Source organism: Myxocyprinus asiaticus, chromosome 2 (assembly GCF_019703515.2).
Source record: "Myxocyprinus asiaticus isolate MX2 ecotype Aquarium Trade chromosome 2, UBuf_Myxa_2, whole genome shotgun sequence".
Lineage (NCBI taxonomy): Eukaryota > Metazoa > Chordata > Actinopteri > Cypriniformes > Catostomidae > Myxocyprinus > Myxocyprinus asiaticus.
Window position 1 is genome coordinate 26,883,903 of NC_059345.1, and position 20,551 is coordinate 26,904,453.

Consider the following 20,551-nt stretch of genomic DNA (forward strand, 5'->3'; position numbering starts at 1 on the left):
GGGTAGTCAGAACTTTGAAGCTCCAAAAAGCACATAAAGGCTGCATAAATGTTACCCATAAAACTCCAGTGGTTTAGAATGATGTAAGTGTGGATGAGAAACAGATCAATATTTAAGTCCTTTTTTTACTTTAAATCTCCACTTTCACCTTCTTTTGTTTTTCGGCGATTCACATTGTTCATGCATATCGCCGCCTACTGGGCAGGGAAGAGAATTTATAGTAGAAAGGGATTAAAATATTGATGTTTCTCACCCAAACTGGTCATATTGCTTCTGAAGATATGGATTTAACCACTGGAGTCATATGGATTACTTTTATGTGCTTTTTAGACCTTCAAAGTTCTGGTCACCATTCACTTGTATTGTATGGACCTACAGAGCTGAAATATTCTTTTAAAAATCTTAATTTGTGTTCTGCTGAAGAAAGAAAGTCATACACATCTGGGATGGCATGACGGTGAGTAAATTATTAGAGAATTTACATTTTTGGGTGAACTATTCCTTTAAGAATAACATACAAATACACTGGTAACATTTCCATGGTTTGAATAAGTGAAAAATCTCTCTTTGAAGAAACAATGTCTTCTTGTCTGTGAACACTGTATAACTTAAGCATCCATCTAAACCTGGTTCAGTAACCCTTCATCAACCTTCCTTGGGAGTTTTACTGCAAGGTTGTAAGCACACCAGCTCATACCCCGACATACACTCCATGGATAATCTTAATATAATAATACATAATCATAAATTGCAATGTTATGTCTTCTGACAAACATTTGGATCATTATTTCCATAAGATGATTTATTTAAAAACAAAACTGCAGACATGATTCTCTTTTTACAACAGAGCACAGTACTCTCATGCCAACACTTTTGATCAGGAATTTTGCAACATCTAAGCACAGGGGAAAAAAAAAAAAAAAAACCAAAAGGAAATGTTCCATTTAGGCAGTATGCCACAATAAGACAGATTGTCAACTGTCAGTTAACTCAGTCTCAGTTCTTTGAGTCAAGACATTGGGTGTCACTTACCAAGAGAGAACGCTTGTACAAAAAAAAAAAAAAAAAAAAGAGAGAGAGTGAAGATGACATATCCTTAGTGTAACCTCTCTCAGGCATCTGGACAAATATATCTTTCAAATGTTTCACTCTCCCCACTGGCTGTGCAGTCTTTACACCAATATCACAGTGAGAGCTTGCAATGACACAGTTCTCTGTACATAAGTCTCCTCAGCTTGGGCATGTCCTGTTGAATGAAGGTGAAGGGCTGACCCAATGCAAGACACTTGCAATACTAGAGAAGAGATGGATAAAAAAAAAAAAAAAAGAGGAGTGAGAAACTGCAGGACTTCTAAAAAATAAAAAATGCTTTGATAACTTTTCTGTACTCTAAGTGCTCTGTGGCTGTGTGGAGGCCAGATTTTGTTGTTTTTTGATGAAGAATACTTGTTGAAATGAGATACTTGTAAATTAAAACAATTTTAAAACTACATTTTTTTTTTCAAATTGCTGACCTCTGAGTATTGTGAAATACTGATATTACATCAATAATTTAATCACGTTAAAGGGATAGTTCACCCAAAAATGTCCTCATCATTAACTCACCCTAATGCCATCACAGATGTGAATGACTTTATTCTGCAGAACACAAACAAAGATTTTTAGAAGAATATCTCAGCTCTGTAGGTCCATAAAATGCAAGTGAATGGTGACCAAAACTGTGAAGGTCCAAAAGGCGGCATTAAAGTAATCCAATGGACTCACTGATTAAACAGTGGTTTAATCAATGCCTTCTGAAGCGATCTAATCGATTTCAGGTGAGAACAGACCAAAATGTAACTCCTTTTTCACTGGACATCTTGACATTGCAGTCTTCAGGCACGATCATGATTTCAAGCTCGATTACACTTCCTAGTGCTTGATGTATGCGCAGAGCACTAGATGGCACTTTAGGAAGTGTAATAGAGTTTGAAATCATGATCGCCAAAGAGACTGCTGATGTCAAGATTTAAGAGAAAAAGGAGTAACATTTTAGTCAGTTCTCACCCAAAACCAACTAGATCGCTTCAGAAGACACTGATTAAACCGCTGGAGTCTTTTGGATTACTTTTATGTGCTCTTCAAAGTTTTTTACCATTCACTTACATTGTGTGGACCGACAGAGCTGAAATATTCTTCTAAATATCTTTATTTGTGTTCTGTAGAAGAAAGTCAGTCATACATATCTGGGATGGCATGAGGGTGAGTAAATGATGACAGAACTTTCATTTTTGGGTGAACTCTCCCTTAAAACAATATTTTATCTTAGTGAATTACTCTGGATAAACATCAGTCAGTAAACCTGAATCCTATCAACCACTCATAACACTACCTGCATGGATCCTTGCAAGGACATAGACCACAGGCAATTTTAAAAGATGGTGTATATACATACCTGCAAGACAAATGCCCCACAATCACTGTCGTTATTCTGTCTGCCTACATTCTGTAACAAAAAAGAAGCTCTATAAGTTGTCTTTTAAATATTTGAACTGCTTTAAACAAATCCAAAATAAATCAATCAAAACATCAAGCTGCCAATTTGACTGCCTCTGCAGTGTCTGGACTCACCATTTTAAAAAAACCTTTCCACCCTGTGAGAAAATCTCTCTGCTCTTTTATCATAGCTTCAGCCTGAAGGTATTTAAAAATGTGCTATGGAGGAAAAAGTGAGTAAAAATATGTCAGTTTGTCACTAAGTGAGGTTAAGTTACATATATCTAAAAAGCTAACATGCATTATAATGTGCTATAGCCATTACACACAGATCCAAAAAAGTTCATGGCATGTGGACAAAATCCTTTGTGTATTATGACACTCAAAATCACAGAGGGACTCTTACCTTAGGGCAGCGGCGATTAAGGGTTCGCTGGGAATCAAAGTATGTGATGGAGCGCTGTTTAATATCAACTGAAACTAGTGACCAGTGTACTTCTAAATGAATGGGAATCAACAACAGATCCTTCTTGAAGATGTCCACCTGAAAGATGTTTGAACTTTAATATTACTAAAGCATCTCAATAAAATTGCTACTGATCTTCTTCAGCACTTCTCCACAGAGAAAAAGTTAATATGTGATATTGCATTTATGTACAACCCCAACTCCTAAAAATTTGGGCCAGTATAGAAAATGCTAATAAAAACATAAAAGGAGTCATTTGTAAATTCTATTCATCCTGTGCTACATTGAAACTACTACAAAAACAATTATTTGATGTTTTACCTTGTGAATAATATATATATATATATATATATATATATATATATATATATATATATATATATATATATATATATATATATATATATATATTTTTTTTTTATTTAAGGATAGTGATCATATGAAGCCATTTATTATCACATAGTTGTTTGGCTCCTTTTTAAATCATAATGATAACAGAAATCACCCAAATGGCCTTGATCAAAAGTTTACATACCCTTGAATATTTGGCCTTGTTACAGACACACAAGGTGACACACACAGGTTTAAATGGCAATTAAAGGTTCATTTCCCACACCTGTGGCTTTTTAAATTGCAATTAGTGTCTGTGTATAAATATTCAATGAGTTTGTTAGCTCTCACGTGGATGCACTGAGCAGGCTAGATACTGAGCCATGGGGAGCAGAAAAGAACTGTCAAAAGACCTGCGTAACAAGGTAATGGAACTTTATAAAGATGGAAAAGGATATAAAAAGATATCCAAAGCCTTGAAAATGCCAGTCAGTACTGTTCAATCACTTATTAAGAAGTGGAAAATTTGGGGATCTCTTGATACCAAGCCAAGGTCAGGTAGACCAAGAAAGATTTCAGCTACAACTGCCAGAAGAATTGTTCGGGATACAAAGAAAAACCCACAGGTAACCTCAGGAGAAATACAGGCTGCTCTGGAAAAAGACAGTGTGGTTGTTTCAAGGCGCACAATACGACGATACTTGAACAAAAATGAGCTGCATGGTCGAGTTGCCAGAAAGCCAATGCCACAAAAAAGCCTGACACCTTGACACGCCTCACAGCTTCTGGCACACTGTAATTTGGAGTGCCGAGACCAAAATAGAGCTTTATGGTCACAACCATAAGCGCTATGTTTGGAGAGGGGTCAACAAGTATTGTGCTCCTTGAAACAACCACACCGTCTTTTTCCAGAGCAGCCTGTATTTTTCCTGAGGTTACCTGTGGGTTTTTCTTTGTATCCCGAACAATTCTTCTGGCAGTTGTAGCTGAAATCTTTCTTGGTCTACCTGACCTTGGCTTGGTATCAAGAGATCCCTGAATTTTCCACTTCTTAATAAGTGATTGAACAGTATTGACTGGCATTTTCAAGGCTTTGGATCTTTTTATATCCTTTTCCATCTTTATAAAGTTCCATTACCTTGTTACGCAGGTCTTTTGACAGTTCTTTTCTGCTCCCCATGGCTCAGTATCTAGGCTGCTCAGTGCATCCACGTGAGAGCTAACAAACTCATTGACTATTTATACACAGGAACTAATTGCAATTTAAAAAGCCACAGGTGTGGCAAATTAACCTTTAATTGCCATTTAAACCTGTGTGTGCACCTTGTGTGTCTGTAACAAGGCTAAACGTTCAAGGGTGTGTAAACTTTTGATCAGGGCCATTTGGGTGATTTCAGTTATTATGATTTAAAAAGGAGCCAAACAACTATGTGATAATAAATGGCTTCATATGATCACTATCCTTAAATAAAAGACAGTTTTTTTGCATGATCAGTCATATTTTCAAAATCAATGCCAAAATTTCACAATTTCTTCTAGGGTATGCAAAGTTTTGAGCACAACTGTATATACTAATTTCAAATCAGATGTGTTGACAACTGTGTAACATCTAAGTGTTTGGGAACTGAACACACAAGTTTATGTTTAGCAAGCAGAACTTCAGCTGTGCAATTGGGCGGGGCCTTCGTTGCCATATTGTGCCACACATTCTCAATTGAGGACAGGTCAAAACTGCAGGCAGCCCAGTTTGGCACCTGCACTCTCTGCTTACGCAGCCATGCACCTATAATCCGTGCAGTATGTGGTTTGGCGTTGTCCTGCTGGAGAATGCAGGGATGTCCCTGGAAAATACGGCATCTGGATGGCAAAATATGTTGCTTCAAAATTTATACATATCTTTCTGCATTAACGGTGCCCTCACAGATGTGCAAGTTTCCCATGACTGACATGGGCGTTTGGATCTGATGCTGATAACAGCTTGGATGGTCCTTTACCTCTTTGGTCTGGAGAACACGATGGCTATTTTATCCAAAAACTTTTTGAAATGTGGACTCGTCAGACCACAAAACACAATTCCACTGTTCAACTTTCCATTTCAGATGAGACCGAGCCCAGAGAAGTCGGCAGCGCTACTGGACAGTGTTGATGTATGGCTTCTGCTTTGCATAGTAAATCCTTAACTTGCATCTGTAGGTGCAGTGGCGAATGGTGTTGACTGACAAAGGTTCACCGAAGTATTTGCAAGCCCATGTCATGATATCCATTACAGATGAATGACGGTTTTAAAGACAGTAACGTCTGAGGGATCGGAGATCACGCATTCAGAAGTAGTTTTCCAGCAGGACAATGCCAAACCACATAATGACCAGATTACAAGTGCATGGCTGCATAAGCAGAGAGTCCAGGAGCTAGATCGACCCGCAGTCCTGACCGGTCCTCAATTGAGAATGTGTGATGCATTATGAAGCGCACAATACGGCAACAAAGGCCCAGTACAATTGTGCAACTGAAGACCTGGATAATGGAGTGGGGGAAAATTCCACTTGCTAAACTTAAACTTGTGTCTTCAGTGCCCAAACGTACTGACAAATAAGTGTTATGAGAAGAAATGGTGATGTTACACAGTGGTAAATACTCAACTGTCCCAACTTTTTTGGAGAGTGTAGCAAACGTCTGATTTTAAATTTGTGTATATTTAAAAAATAAAAAATAAATGTTTTTTTATTAAATACAAAAGGTAAAACATCAAATGTGTTTTTGTAGTGCTTTCAATATAGCAGAGGGTGAATAGTTTTCATTAGAATTTTCCATACTGTCCTACATTTTTTGTTGTACTACATATGAGCTTACATCAATATCATGTAATAAGAGGCAAGTTTACAGTTTCTTACATTCTTTGTCCACCGTTTCACTCCATCATATCCTTTGGTCCTCAACTTGTCATAAAAGAAACTGTTGAAGAAGTGCACCTAAAAATGAAGGAGAAAGATGCCATTAGATAGGATCCATATGTAGATTACAAATGTTGTTACTGAGGTTTAACTAGTAACTTTTCAAACTTTTTCAAATAGGTTTACAGTGCATCCGGAAAGTATTCACAGCGCTTCACTTTTTCCACATTTTGTTATGTTACAGCCTAATTCCAAAATTGATTAAATTCATTATTTTCCTCAAAATTCTACAAACAATACCCCATAATGACAACGTGAAAGAAGTTTGTTTGAAATCTTTGCAAATTTATTAAAAATAAAAAACGAAAAAAATCACATGTACGTAAGTATTCATAGCCTTTGCCATGACACTCAAAACTGAGCTCAGGTACATCCTGTTTCCACTGATCATCCTTGAGATGTTTCTACAACTTGATTGGAGTCCACCTGTGGTAAATTCAGTTGATTGGACATGATTTGGGAAGGCACACACCTGTCTATATAAGGTCCCACAGTTAACAGTGCATATCAGAGCACAAACTAAGCCATGAAGTCCAAGGAATTGTCTGTAGACCTCCGAGACAGGATTGTATCGAGGCACAGATCTGGGGAAGGGTACAGAAAAATGTCTGCAGCATTGAAGGTCCCAATGAGCACAGTGGCCTCCATCATCCATAAACGGAAGGCGTTTGGAACCACCAGGACTCTTCCTAGAGCTGGCCGCCTGGCCAAACTGAGCGATCGGGGGAGAAGGGCCTTAGTCAGGGAGGTGACCAAGAACCCCATGGTCACTGACAGAGCTCCAGCATTTCTTCTGGAAGGTTCTCCTCTCTCCACAGAGAACAACCATCTCTGCAGCACTCCACCAATCAGGCCTGTATGGTAGAGTGGCCAGACGGAAGCGACTCCTCAGTAAAAGGCACATGACAGCCCGCCTGGAGTTTGCCAAAAGGCACCTGAAGGACTCTCAGACCATGAGAAACAAAGATTGAACTCTTTGGCCTGAATGGCAAGCGTCATGTCTGGAGGAAACCAGGCACCACTCATCACCTGGCCAATACCATCCCTACAGTGAAGCATGGTGGTGGCAGCATCATACTGTGGGGATGTTTTTCAGCGGCAGGAACTGGGAGACTAGTCAGGATCGAGGGAAAGATGAATGCAGCAATGTACAGAGACATCCTTGATGAAAACCTGCTCCAGAGCACTCTGGACCTCAGACTGGGGCGAAGGTTCATCTTCCACCAGGACAACGACCCTAAGCACACAGCCAAGATAACAAAGGAGTGGCTCCGGGACAACTCTGTGAATGTCCTTGAGTGGCCCAGCCAGAGCCCAGACTTTAACCCGATTGAACATCTCTGGAGAGATCTGAAAATGGCTGTGCACCGACGCTCCCCATCCAACCTGATGGAGCTTGAGAGGTCCTGCAAAGAAGAATGGGAGAAACTGCCCAAAAATAGGTGTGCCAAGCTTGCAGCATCATACTCAAAAAGACTTGAGGCTGTAATTGGTGCCAAAGGTGCTTCAACAAAGTATTGAGCAAAGGCTGTGAATACTTATGTACATGTGATTTTTTTATTTTATTTATTTTTTTATTTTTTTATTTTTATAAATTTGCAAAGATTTCAAACAAACTTCTTTCATGTTGTCATTATGGGGTATTGTTTGTAGAATTTTGAGGAAAATAATGAATTTAATCCATTTTGGAATAAGGCTGTAACAACAAAATGCGGAAAAAAGTGAAGCGCTGTCAATACTTTCCGGATGCACTGTATATGGCAGAATTGTTGGAAAAAGGAATAACAATAACCTTTTCAGGCACTGAATCCATCACAAGGTCTCCATACATGTTCATGACCTTACAAAATCAGATGAAGGATCAGAGTGTGCATTAGGCAGGACTGAAAGGAGCGGTAAAATGAAAAAATAAGGGCTAAAAAACAAAGGGGTCAAATAACAGAACTTGTGCTGCAGTTGTTGCACAGCTCAAAACTAACCTGGTCATTGAGCCAGTTCTGTCCATAGAGGGTGCTTAGATCATCCATCGTGAGAACATGACGCTTGTAATTCACCCGGAACCCTTTCACCATGGCCGTCCCTGGTGACCTCTGGTAGGACTGAATTAAATGTTGCACCACTACTTTCCTGTGTGCACATGGAAACAAAAAATATATGTGAGCTTTTCTTTTAAACGTAGATGTTTATGGTATTATTCAAAGAATTTCTTCCACAGTGCTGCTGTATGTGGTACATGACAAAATCCGCACAGCACAAAACAAAAAAAAAAAAGTGTATTTGAGGTTGTGCATACGCAAGACCTGTGAGGCTGGGAGAAGTCCTCATTGAAGATGCTCTTAAGTTCCTGAACAATATCATCTGTATGTATAGGAATTAGACTTCCATACTTTTTAAGGTATTCATCAAGGAGACCTGAAAAATAAACAAATGCATTAAGGTGCTACTACAGAGTTTAGGACACTTTCACCCATTGTAGCACTAACCTGTGAAGAAATTTATAGAACTGCTTTAACACTGTCTGGATCTTTTTGGAAATCAGGTCTAAACAAATCAAATAACAATCTGAAATATTTCCAACATAACTGTAACCAGGGGTTAAATTAGGGCGGAACGGTCTGGAACGGCATTCCGGCACCTCTGATTCCAAAAAAAAAAAAAAGAAAAAATTGGCAGTTTGTTCATCACTTCTTTCTATTTCCAGCTGGCAGGCTCAGCTGCATTTTTTATTTTATTTTTATGCATTCCATCTCGATTTAGTGTGTGTGCTTGCTGGAAAACACCTTTAAAGTCTGTGACAGATCACTAGCTCGCTACTGAAGGAGGAAGCGGGGGCCAGGTGAACAATCCAATGAAAGCCTTTTATTTTTTATACTTTTCAGTATAACACAAACTGGTAGCTTTTCATCTCAACATAAACACGTGCACACACACAGCTTCGTGTGTCACGCTCTCTCTCCTCCAGCAGTCTGGACTCCCTTTCCAGCTCTCACTGTAACCCAGGACAGCTGTTAGAGATAATTTCCCACAGGTGTCAATCCTTACCGCTCTTCCTCTTCCGGCCTCGCTCTCCACAGATGTCGCTCAGCCACATCACCACAAAGTTCTTTAAAGTAAATTACATGAAGTGATAGTTCACCTAAAAATTTTAATTCTCTCATCATTTACTCAACATCATGCCATCCCAGATGTGTATGACTTTCTTTCATCTGCTGAACACAAAGATTTTTAAAAGAATATTTCAGCTCTGTAGGTCCATACAATGCAAAAGAATGGCGACCAAAATTTTGAAGCTCCAAAAACACAAAGGCAGCATAAACATAATCCATAAGTCTCCAGTGGTTAAATCTATATCTTTAGAAGCGATATGATAAGTGTGGGTGAGAATCAGATCAATATTTAAGTCCTTTTTTTATTATAAATCTCCACTTTTACATTTAAATTTTTTTTTTTTTTTTTTTTTGTGATTTGCATTCTTCATGCATATCTCCACCTACTGGGCAGGAAGGAGAATTTATAGTAAAAAAGGACTTAAACATTTATCTGTTTCTCACCCACACCTATCATATTGCTTCCAAAGATGTGGATTTAACCACTGGAGTCATATGGATGAGTAAACGAGATAATTTTTTATAATTATAAAATTTTTGGGTGAATTATTCCTATAAGCATTATGCTTCCGTCTAGTCTGTATCGGAACCTGGTCCACTATATTCAGCTAGAGCGGCATTCTTTAACGGGGTGCGTGACACACGTGCTCCATTACGCTCTGCTGTCTACTTCTGTTCTTGGTTAGGGATCACAAATTAATATGGATCCAGTACTCCAAGTGGGAAGAAATGTGTGCGAGTGTGTGTTTGGGGGTTGGGGGAGGCGAATGTCAGGGTTCCCCCTCCTCAAAAACCCCATTCAACCCCTGGCTGTAACCCACTTCAGACTAAATTATGAAAATGTTATCACTGGAAATGTTTTCTTATTACCCTAAGAGATAATAAGGGGAAGTCTTTTTTGTGGCTTTTACAGAACACAAATTTGTTGTAGATCTTGTAAAACCAGAGATCTACCTTGGACATAAGTCCTGTGTTCCTCTGTGAGGACCACCTCCATCATCTGAGTGGTAGGCTTGTCAGACATAGAAAGATATTCCCGCCGTCCAGTGACTGTTGAATTTGACTGAGCATCCCCATGATAACCATTGAAACCACAGAACTGGTTTTCTGTTGAGAGAGAACGAACATAATATAAATGCAGTTTTGACTACTATTCGATTTCTTTTTAAATAAAAAAAGAAAAGATAATGTCTATTTCACCTGTTTGTCCTTCGCTTGTTGTCTCCAATCCTATTTGTGATAAGCCCATGTTGTAATGATCCTGGTCTCGTCTCTTGCTGGCATAAAGGCTATACTGGCGCCACCTCTTTGTCCGTCTATATCCTAAGGTGCCAACCCACTGTGCCCGCTGTCTCCATGTTTTCCAATTCTGCACAAGCCTGTTACGCAGGCCTGCACTTGACCGAAGCCTTCGCCACCGCTTCAGCCTTTGCTGTCTTAGCCCATGAAGCCGAATCTGGAAGGGATTTTCAGGAAAGTCTCTGGCTTGGAATCTGGCCTCTGCCTCGTGTGAGGATGCCTGGTGCTGATAATTATTAACATGCATGATTTGTGGTTTTGATTCAAATGGCATTTGCCAGTCTTCCACGTCATCTTTCTCCTCCCATGGAGCACATTCAGAATCGATCTCTACCTCATCTTGTTCTTCTTCCTCTTCCACATTTTCTTCATTCTCATCAAATTCAACATCTTCATCGATCTCTACCGGTTCTATGTAGTCTCCAGGCCAGACCCTCTCTTTGTGACCTAATTTGAGGTGTATGGGGCTGGTGGCATTGGGAGGGGAGTTTGGATCCATTAGACCACCTGCCATGCCCCCAACACTGCTGGCTTCCTGGCTCACTGTCAGGGAGAGTTCCCCCTGCCAGCGGTTCTGGGCCAGGCTTACGCTGCTGTCTCTCATAGTCCACTGGCAACCTGCAACCTGCGCCAGCTCTCCGCCTGCAACAGTGAAAGTTTGCATTTGAGCAGATTCAGCACCCTGTGTCTTCAGTTGCAAGCAGATAATTCACACAATAAGGCTATTTTATCAATATTACAGTACATAAAAAGCAATTATTGACCAATTTAGATTGGCACATGATCTCATTTATTCCAGTAATAAGCCTACAATACAGAGGTCTATGTAGGAAACAGAACATGTTTAATTAAAAGCAATTTTTAGACAGTGTTGTTTGACAGACGCAGAATCATAATAATTTAACCAGCTGTGCGTGTGTACCAAAAGTGATGCATTAGATTTGCAAATATATTCATGTTGTGCAATTGTGAAATATTAGACTAAATCAGTAGACTACATATTTCATACAGCTTCACACATACAATGTCTTATCAAAGCCTTTCGTTAGCTATTTAATAATCTAGGAAACCACACGTTTGAAGTGTGTATTGCATTGAGGACGTACATTACAGACAATATAATGCATGTTTGCTTTTGTAGCTCTGGCATGTGCAGATTCGCTGATTAGCTGGCTAGCGAACAGATACGTTGCGTCGTGCATCGTCTCTGAATTATGCCAAGATATCACTCACCTTTTACGAGCAGTTTTATAGTAATATTAGTTTAAAACTAACACACACGGCAGCGTTGCCTTTATTTTCCAGTAAATTGGGATACATAAACCAAATTGTGCATTGCAAGTATTTCCACCTCATTCAAAGAATACAGTCGCGTTCTATAGACGAAAGCATAAACACTCACGCTGCGCGAAACTGATGACATCATTGGTCTTTAATTTTTTTTTATTGTTTTATTGTTTTATTATTTATTTATTTATTTTAACTAAAAGGGCATTCCCTTTACATTCAACATAAACTATTTACAATGGAGGGCTCTGCACAAAACAGTATATAAAATTAAATTCAACAGAAACAAAGGAGGGAAAAGGTAAGGGGGAAAAAAATCAAAAGAAATGACAGGGGGCATAGCCAGGACTTTATAACAAATTATATTTAAGATATCTCCAATAACTTAAAAGCTTTTTTAATTTGTATTCTTTTCAGGGCATCTGTATATAGTATTCATTCATTCATAAATACTAGAAAAAGTGGGGGAGATTTGACAAATCTGCATTTATTGATGAATTATTTGGCCAATATGATAACATTATTTATCAGAAAAGTCAATAAACAATCCTTTTCATGTGAACCACATTTTATATTTTCAAAAGTGAATGTAATATCAATCACAACTTTTCTAATAACCAATCCTGCACTCTTTTCCAAAAGGCAGCAGAATATTCACATACAAAAAATATATGTTCTGTACATTCAGTAAAAAAAATTGCAGAAATTACAGGGAGCATTTTCAACATTACATTTTGAGCTTATAAACTGATTAGAATGGTATATGTCATTTAGAATTTTGAAATGATTTTCTTTAGCTTTGGGACGAACAAGAAATTTCAAGTAAGATGTTCTCATATGTTTTGTAATGTATATATTAAAAGTATGATCTAGTTTATTTACATATGATCTTATGTGTCTACTGGTACATTTCTCACCCTCAAACTTAGTTTCTCAAATGTACAACAGTGGTAGAGCTGGGGTAACTTGATCATACAGTAGGATACTTTTCATTATAATTCTTATACCAGCAGGTATAGCATTTATAACAGTAAAAAATAGTTTTGGATGACAAACAAACCTATGTTTGAGAGTAAAAGCATTGTAGTCTAGAAGGTCTCCATTATCTTTCAATAAATCTTTCACAGATCGGATGTTTCTACTAAATTATTCTTCATAAAACAATTAATTATTTTGCTGAAGGATGTATCTATTGTTCCAGATTGGATTGTTATGGGGTGTAAAATTATGTGTTATAATCCTATCCTTATATATCATTTTTATAATATTTACAAATCTTTCACCAAATCCAAAAGACTGCAAGGCACGGAAAAGAAAAGAATGCTCTAACATAACAAATACCTTTTTAAAATCCAACAATAAAATAAATCGGTCATCCTGTATCCAATCCCTATAATCCAGCAAATCAATAACCAATCTTATATTATTGTAAATAGACCGTGCTTTAAGAAATCCTGATTGTGATTAATTAATTATATTGTTCGTTCCAGTTTGTAATCTTATAATAATTGTTGAGTAAAGTAATTGGACGAAGATTGTTTCGTCTTTACCTGGATTAGGTATTAATGTAATCACTCCTTGACTCTGAGTACAACTTAACGATCCTTCTTCAATGGACTCTACAAACGCATTAAACATCATCTCTTTCAGATAATTCCAAAAGAATTTATAAAAATTTGAGGTAAGTCCATCAGGGCCTGGTGATTTGTTTAGTTTAAGCTTTTGAGTAGCTAAATCAAATTCTTCCTTTGTAATTTACTATCACAGAGGACTCTAAATTCATCATCAGTGCAGAGAATAAAGGTTTGTATTTTATAAAAAAAATGTATTACAATCAGCTGGTGAGAAATTTGATGAATACAGTTCACAGTAAAAGTAATACATTTCTTTACTTATTGACTTGGGATCAGTCATTTCAACATCATTAACTATCAAAGATAATATTGCATTCTTGGATTGACATCTTTTTTCAAGTCTACAGAAATATGATGTGCTTTTCTCGCAATCTTTGATCCACTTTGCTCTTGACCTTACATATGCCCCCTCTGCTTTTAAATATTATCTAGCTTGGATTGCAGTTACAAAACTTGATTTTTTTTCTTCATTACTTAGTGTATCTTTACTGGAGTATTTATTTATATCATAAATTAGATTGTGTTTCTTTTGACTTCTTACCTTATACAAAATTTTACTATAATTAATGGAAAATTCCCAAATTTAAATGTAACATATTCCCATCTTAGAATTTAATTCTTAATTGTTTTTGACACTCTCAATTAACAGTTTTATTCTGTCACAAAATCCTTCATTACTAAGCAGATCAGCATTAAACTTCCAGTAGCCCTTGTTGCGTGAAACCCCAGTTCCTTTACGACTCAGTACACTTGACATTGCGTTTATTAACACATATGGAGAGCACCTTCTACACGACCTCGTTGAAACCTCTCTACAATAATGCCAATATTCTAATATTGCTATGGTGTTTGAGCCCCGCCCGATTTGGCGCGATGTTGTCTGCTATAAAAGCAGGTGCACAAACACCATTTCCTCAGAATTTCTTCCTTCAAGACAGCGAAGACTCTTGTCTAGAAGCCCTCTACCTTCATCATCGATATACACGATTCAGAGGGAGGAATCTTTGCGGGAAGACTTTCCGCTCCCCTGCAGCGCTCCGGCGAACATCACACTGCCTCGCCGCTTACAAAGCAATTGTATATTGTGTATTGTATATTGTGTGATATTAATATAAATATATATTTATTTATATATCTAAAAGAGTCACTTACGTGTTTGCGTCTTTTTAAAGATGCCGTTCCGTAAGTGTTCCTTGTGTGAGAGACACATCCCGCCGTCAGATCAGCATGAGAGCTGCATTTACTGTCTGGGCTGCGCCGTCTCTCGGCGGCGAGAAGCGGCGCATCCGTGGCCGGCGTGTCTTGGGCGTTGTGGGTGTCAGAGGAAAGTTCAAGTGCGGGCAACATTATGGTAATGAGCTTTGACACGGTTCCGTGGCAACCTATTGGAATATAGAAGTGCTCCGCTCTAGCGAAGTCTAGAGAACACAACAGTGTAAACTTTGGTTCCCACCAAACAATAGATCCGAAGACAAAATGGAGGAGAAACTAATTATTGCCGTGGCGGGTTTTCCCGTAATATATGATCTGTCCCTGTTTGCTTACAGGGATATAAATAAATAAAAAAAACGATGCGTGGACAAAGGTGTCTGAAATTTTTGGTGTGCCAAGTGAGTTGATGAAAGGGATATTATGGTTTATATAATATTATATATAATATATTGCATGCTAATTTTGGCGCCATAGCATGCAAAACCGTGCTGCCTGATCAATCGGTAACACATTTATACTATCAGCATTTGTCTTTTTATATTTAATTACTTTCTGCCATCAATCGATTTCTTACTTTCACATTTAAAAGATTTCATGAGGATATACGCTACTTGTGATAGGTCGGGAAAAAAAGATACCGGTTGACATGTCTGGATGATTTGCGGCCCATTTAAATATAGTTAACAAAACCAAGCATTCCGAACGAACATTGCCGCCTATTTCAGCTATGTCAGAGCATCCACGAATCTTCGATAGTGTTGTTGGCAGGGCAGCCAGAGCGAATTCTGATGCTCTCGCCTCCTCTAGTCTGAACGCACGGTTACGCTATTTGCGAGACGAGCTCCAGCTTTCTGAAAGAGCGGGTGGCTTCATGGCTCGTTCAACGGTTCTGATGCTGGGGATAATAATAACGATGTCATGTCTCTCGCTGCATCAGGCGAGTGGTCAGTGGATGATGCTGCCACCCCTCCCCCCAGCAAGGGTGAGGAACGTGCACACGCCACTGACAGGGAGATGCTCCACGCCCTTACAAGGGTGGTCGAAGAACTTCACCTTGAGTGGTCTCCCCCAGAGGAACCTGAACAGTCACACCTCGATGAGTGGTTTCTGCAGTCCGGACGCCGTCAAATGGCAGCATCCCACAAATATGCCCCATTCTTCCCCGAAGTTCATAACGAACTGTCTAAGTCCTGGCGCACTCTTCTCGATGCGCTCGCGCAGTGACGCCATCCTCTCTAATGTGGATCACAGGGAAGAAAACGGTTATGCCCAAGCGAGTAACAGGCCGTGGAAATCACACCCCATACATCCTTCCAAACCGAGTCGACAAACGTCTGCACTGGCGGGAAAAGCTTACTCAGCAGCAGGACAAGCTGGATCAGCACTCCACACAATGGAGGTGCACTAGGTATTTCAAGCCAAGCTCCTCAAGCAAATGGACGAGCATGGCTTTGATCCAGAGATATTCAAAAAGCTCCACACTGCTACAGACTTAGCGCTGCATGCCACGAAAGTCACTGCACAGGCCGTCAGCAAGTTCATGGGCAACCTGGCAGTTCTGGATTGACATATATGGCTGACCCTCACAGAAATGAGTGATAAGGAAAAAGCCACTCTGTTGGATGCTCCAGTGTCTCCAGCCAGCCTCTTTGGCGGCTCTGTGAATAAGTTTGCTGAGCATTACGTCACGACTCAGCAGCAGTCACAGGCTATGAGACACTTCCCTCTGCCCAAATGGAGTACATCACAGCTGGTTCACCCTCGCTCTGTTTTGAGCCAGTGCCTGACTAAAAGCCCCATACCTGCTGCCTCACCGGTACTTGCATATCAGCACGCACAGCAAAATTGCTCCTGATGGGCACAAACCATTGAAGCGGAAAGCAGAACCCACAGTTCCCTCTGGGTCTGCTCCAAAAAAGCCTCGATTGGAGACACAAAACACTGTTCCCCATCTCCCCACTACTGTTTGTCGGGAAAGGAATATTGTTGTTCACAAGATTGTTCAAAATGTTATTTCTGTGTCTTGCACTAAAATAAATGCAATAAAAAATGTAATAAGTGCAAAAAAGAATACAGCATTCGTTGCAAATGCACAAGATGCTCACACATTCTCAAAAAAGAGCCCTTTTCCTCTTCAAAGCACACACATTTTGTGCAACCACTTCCCTATAGTGAGCAACGCATTATATCATACAGTAAACAAATCAAATTGCCCTCTGTTCCGTTATGCGGACGCTTGGCGAGCCCTAACGGGTATTTCAGAATGGGGGCAAAAAACGATCGAACATGGTTATACAATCCAATTTGCATGCCGGCCACCTCGTTTCAATGGTGTTCTGTCTTCCACGGTTTCGTCTGAAGACGCGCCAGTGTTAGGAGCCGAAATACACAATCTCCTTATGAAAAGCGCGATAGATATTGTGCCAAAATGTCAAGTCCAAAAAGGGTTTTACAGCCGTTATTTTCTTGTCCCAAATAAAGACGGCGGGCTTCGGACAATCCTGGATCTGAAACATTTAAATCGTGCACTCACAAAGCACTCATAATGATTACTCAGAAATGGATCTTATCACATGTCCGCCTACACGATTGGTTTGCGTCGATAGATCTGAAGGATGCGTACTTTCATATCCAAATTGAACAACATCACAGGATGTTTTTGAGATTCGCGTTCGAGGGAACAGCATATCAGTTCAAAGTCCTGCCCTTCGGACTGTCTCTTGCTCAGTGCATTGATGGGGTTCTCGCCCCTCTGAGACTGAGCGGCGTGCGCATCTTGAACTACCTTGACGATTGGCTGTTACTGGCGCAATCTGAAGCTCTGTTGTGCCAGCACAGAGACTTACTGCTTCAGCATCTAAACAGCTTGGGCCTCAATGTGAACTGGTTGAAGAGCATGCTCTCCCCCAGCCAACAAATCTCCTTTCTGGGAGTCCGCCTCGACTCCACAAGCGGGCGCGCACAGCTCACGAGCGAGCGCGTTCAGGCCATTCTACAATGTCTGTCTCAGTTCAAACTAGTGAGAACACTTTCACTGAAGCTGTTTCAGAAAGCATTGGAATTTATGGCGGCAGCAGAAAGTGGTGACTATGGATGCTTCCAACACAGGTTGGGGGGTGGTGTGCTGTGGACGCCCGACTTTCGGCACCTGGACATATGTACCAGGCCGCCTGAATTATGGCACGGACCTACTGTCACGCCAAGGGGTAATACCGAATAAAGACTTCATCCTCAAAATGTATTGAGGATTTGGGAAATATTCTGCAAAGCAAAAATCGATCTATTTGCCTCTGGTACTTGTCCCCTCTGGTACTCGAAGTCACAAGCCCCACTGGGAGCGGATGCAATGGCACACAAATATGCATTTCCCCAGGTATGCCTCATATACTCTGTCATATGCAAAGTCCGAGAGGACAAGGAAAGATTCTATTGGTTGCGCAGAAATGGCGCAACCAACCATGGTTTCCGGAAATGAGCGGTATGGGAAATACCGCTGAGGACGGATCTCCTCTCTCAGGCACAAGGCACAATCTGGCATCCCCAGCCCCAGCTGTGGAACCTGCATGTGTGGCCCCTGAACGGAGCGTACTAAATGCCCCAGAACTGACACATTCAGTCATAATCACCATTTTACAGGCCAGAGCGCCATCCACGAGACGGCTCTACGTGCTAAAATGGAAGGTGTTCACTGATTGGTGTCTCTCACATGGCAAAAACCCAGTAAACGGCCCCATACATGAAATTCTCATATTTCTTCAAGAGCGATTAGATACAGGACTCACTCTGTCAACGCTCAAAGTGTATGTGGCAACTATATCTGCATATCACGCACCTGAAGCCGGTGCCATTATAGGCAAGCATGATTTTCATAAAGTTCCTTAAAGGAGCAAGACAATTAAACCCACCTCGGCCGGCTACATTTCCGACTTGGGACTTAACTTTAGTCCTAAAAGCTCTCGCAGGGCCCCCCCTTTAAGCTTTTGGACTCTGTTGATTTAATCATGCTCTCCGTTAAGACCGCACTACTGCTGGCTCTGGCCTCAGTAAAATGGGTCGGTGACTTACATGCACTATCAATCGACAATTCATGTCTGGAGTTTGGCCCCGGTCTTTCAAGAGCCACTGTCAAACCCAGAAAAGGCTATGTGCCTTAGGTCCTAACCACGCCCTTCAGAGCGCAGGTGGTTCACCTTCAGGCCTTCTTCCCTCCTCCATTTAATTCGGATGAGGAAAAATCATTGCATTTGTTATGCTCTGTGCGGGCACTACACGCATACGTTGAGCGTACACGCCAGTTCAGACTGTCTGATCAGCTCTTTGTATGCTATGGAGGACGCACAAAAGGAATCTCCATCTCCAAGCAAAGACTTTCTCACTGGATTGTCAATGCAATTGCCCTGGCTTATGAGTTGCAGGGTAAGACTTGCCCAATTGGTGTTAAAGCACACTCAACTAGAGGCATGGCCTCCTCATGTCCATGGACAAATGATGTGTCTAGCAGGATGGTCCTCTCAAAACACATTTGCAAGGTTTTACAACCTAGACGTAACATCTCTCTCTTCACAAGTCCTCTCTGTTTAGAGCACTTGCTATCTGTTGGCCAAATATATATACTTATGCTCCTCCCTTTTAGGATGAGCTCCCCATCTTTTACACAACCACCTGCATTAGGCTGTTGTAATTTACCATAAGTCACAAGTACTTACATTATAAAAAAACGTTCTTCCCGACTGGATTCGTGAAGGAGTTAATTCATACTATATGACTATAGTTCATATATTCATCCTGAGTGCTGTCCTCCTGGGCCAACATGAGGGTTATTCACTGCGGCATACTCATGTTGGTCGCCGTCCCACGAGACTGAGGCGTCATGCTTCCTTTCTGGGAGGTTATGTCATGTAGTGAGGCTTGATGGGATTCTGTTCCCCATATGCGTTAATAAACGCAATGTCAAGTGAACTGAGTCGTAAGGGAACGTCTCGGTTACATACGTAACCTTGGTGCCCTGAGACGAAGGTAACGAGACACTGTCAACTCTAGCCGCACTACAAGACTCAGAGTTCTTGAGATACGAGCGATGCGCTCCTTGTTCTCAGTCAGAAATTCTGAGGAAATAGTGTTTGTGCACCTGATTTTATAGCAGACAGCTTCGTGCCAAAATTGCCAGGGCTCAAACACCATAGCCAATATTAGAATACTGGCATTATTGTAGAGAGGTGTGGTCGTGTGAAAAGGCACTCCCCATAGGGAGGTAATTGTATGGCGCCTTGGGCGAAACCGCTTCAACACACCCCCAAAGTTGTTGACCGGGGGGGCCCCCAAAAGATGCCGCCTTGGGCAACTGCCCATGTCACTCATGCCTAAATCCGGCACTGATTGTGGGTAAGAATGAGTGAACAAAAGTATGGAATGAGTGGCTCAGTCAGAATTCAGACACTCCTACAAAATAGCGGACATCCTAAATAGTGCACTAGTGGATAGGGGGTGGTTTCAGACACAGCGAATGTGTTTTATGGAGGCCTTTCGCCCCTACAACAGGGGGCCTTTTTTTTTACCCCAAAATACTATCCTTTCACTTATTGGACAGGGGTTAATAATATAATTAATAATTAATAATAATTTTCTTTATTTATCACACATTATATATTTGCACATATACAGTGAAATTCTTCTTTTTCACATATCCCAGCTAGGCTGGGGTCAGAGTGCAGGGTCAGCCATGATACGGCACCCCCGGAGCAGATAGGGTTAAGGGCCTTGCTCAAGGGCCCAACAGTGGCATCTTGGCAG

At 40.5% G+C, this 20,551-nt stretch overlaps 1 protein-coding gene across 1 annotated transcript; it reads right to left on the reverse strand.

Annotated features, from left to right (window-relative positions):
• Window positions 1-384: 384 nt before the first annotated feature.
• Window positions 385-12,018, reverse strand: LOC127415207 (uncharacterized). Its single transcript, XM_051653851.1, has 11 exons — window positions 11,862-12,018; window positions 10,530-11,270; window positions 10,284-10,436; window positions 8,523-8,634; window positions 8,202-8,349; window positions 8,015-8,062; window positions 6,163-6,240; window positions 2,882-3,019; window positions 2,611-2,694; window positions 2,435-2,485; window positions 385-1,294 (listed from the first exon to the last, which is right to left on the reverse strand). The coding sequence occupies exons 2-11, from the start codon at window positions 11,230-11,232 to the stop codon at window positions 1,184-1,186; spliced, it is 1,626 nt and encodes a 541-aa protein (XP_051509811.1). The 5' UTR covers window positions 11,233-11,270; window positions 11,862-12,018; the 3' UTR covers window positions 385-1,183.
• Window positions 12,019-20,551: the final 8,533 nt, after the last annotated feature.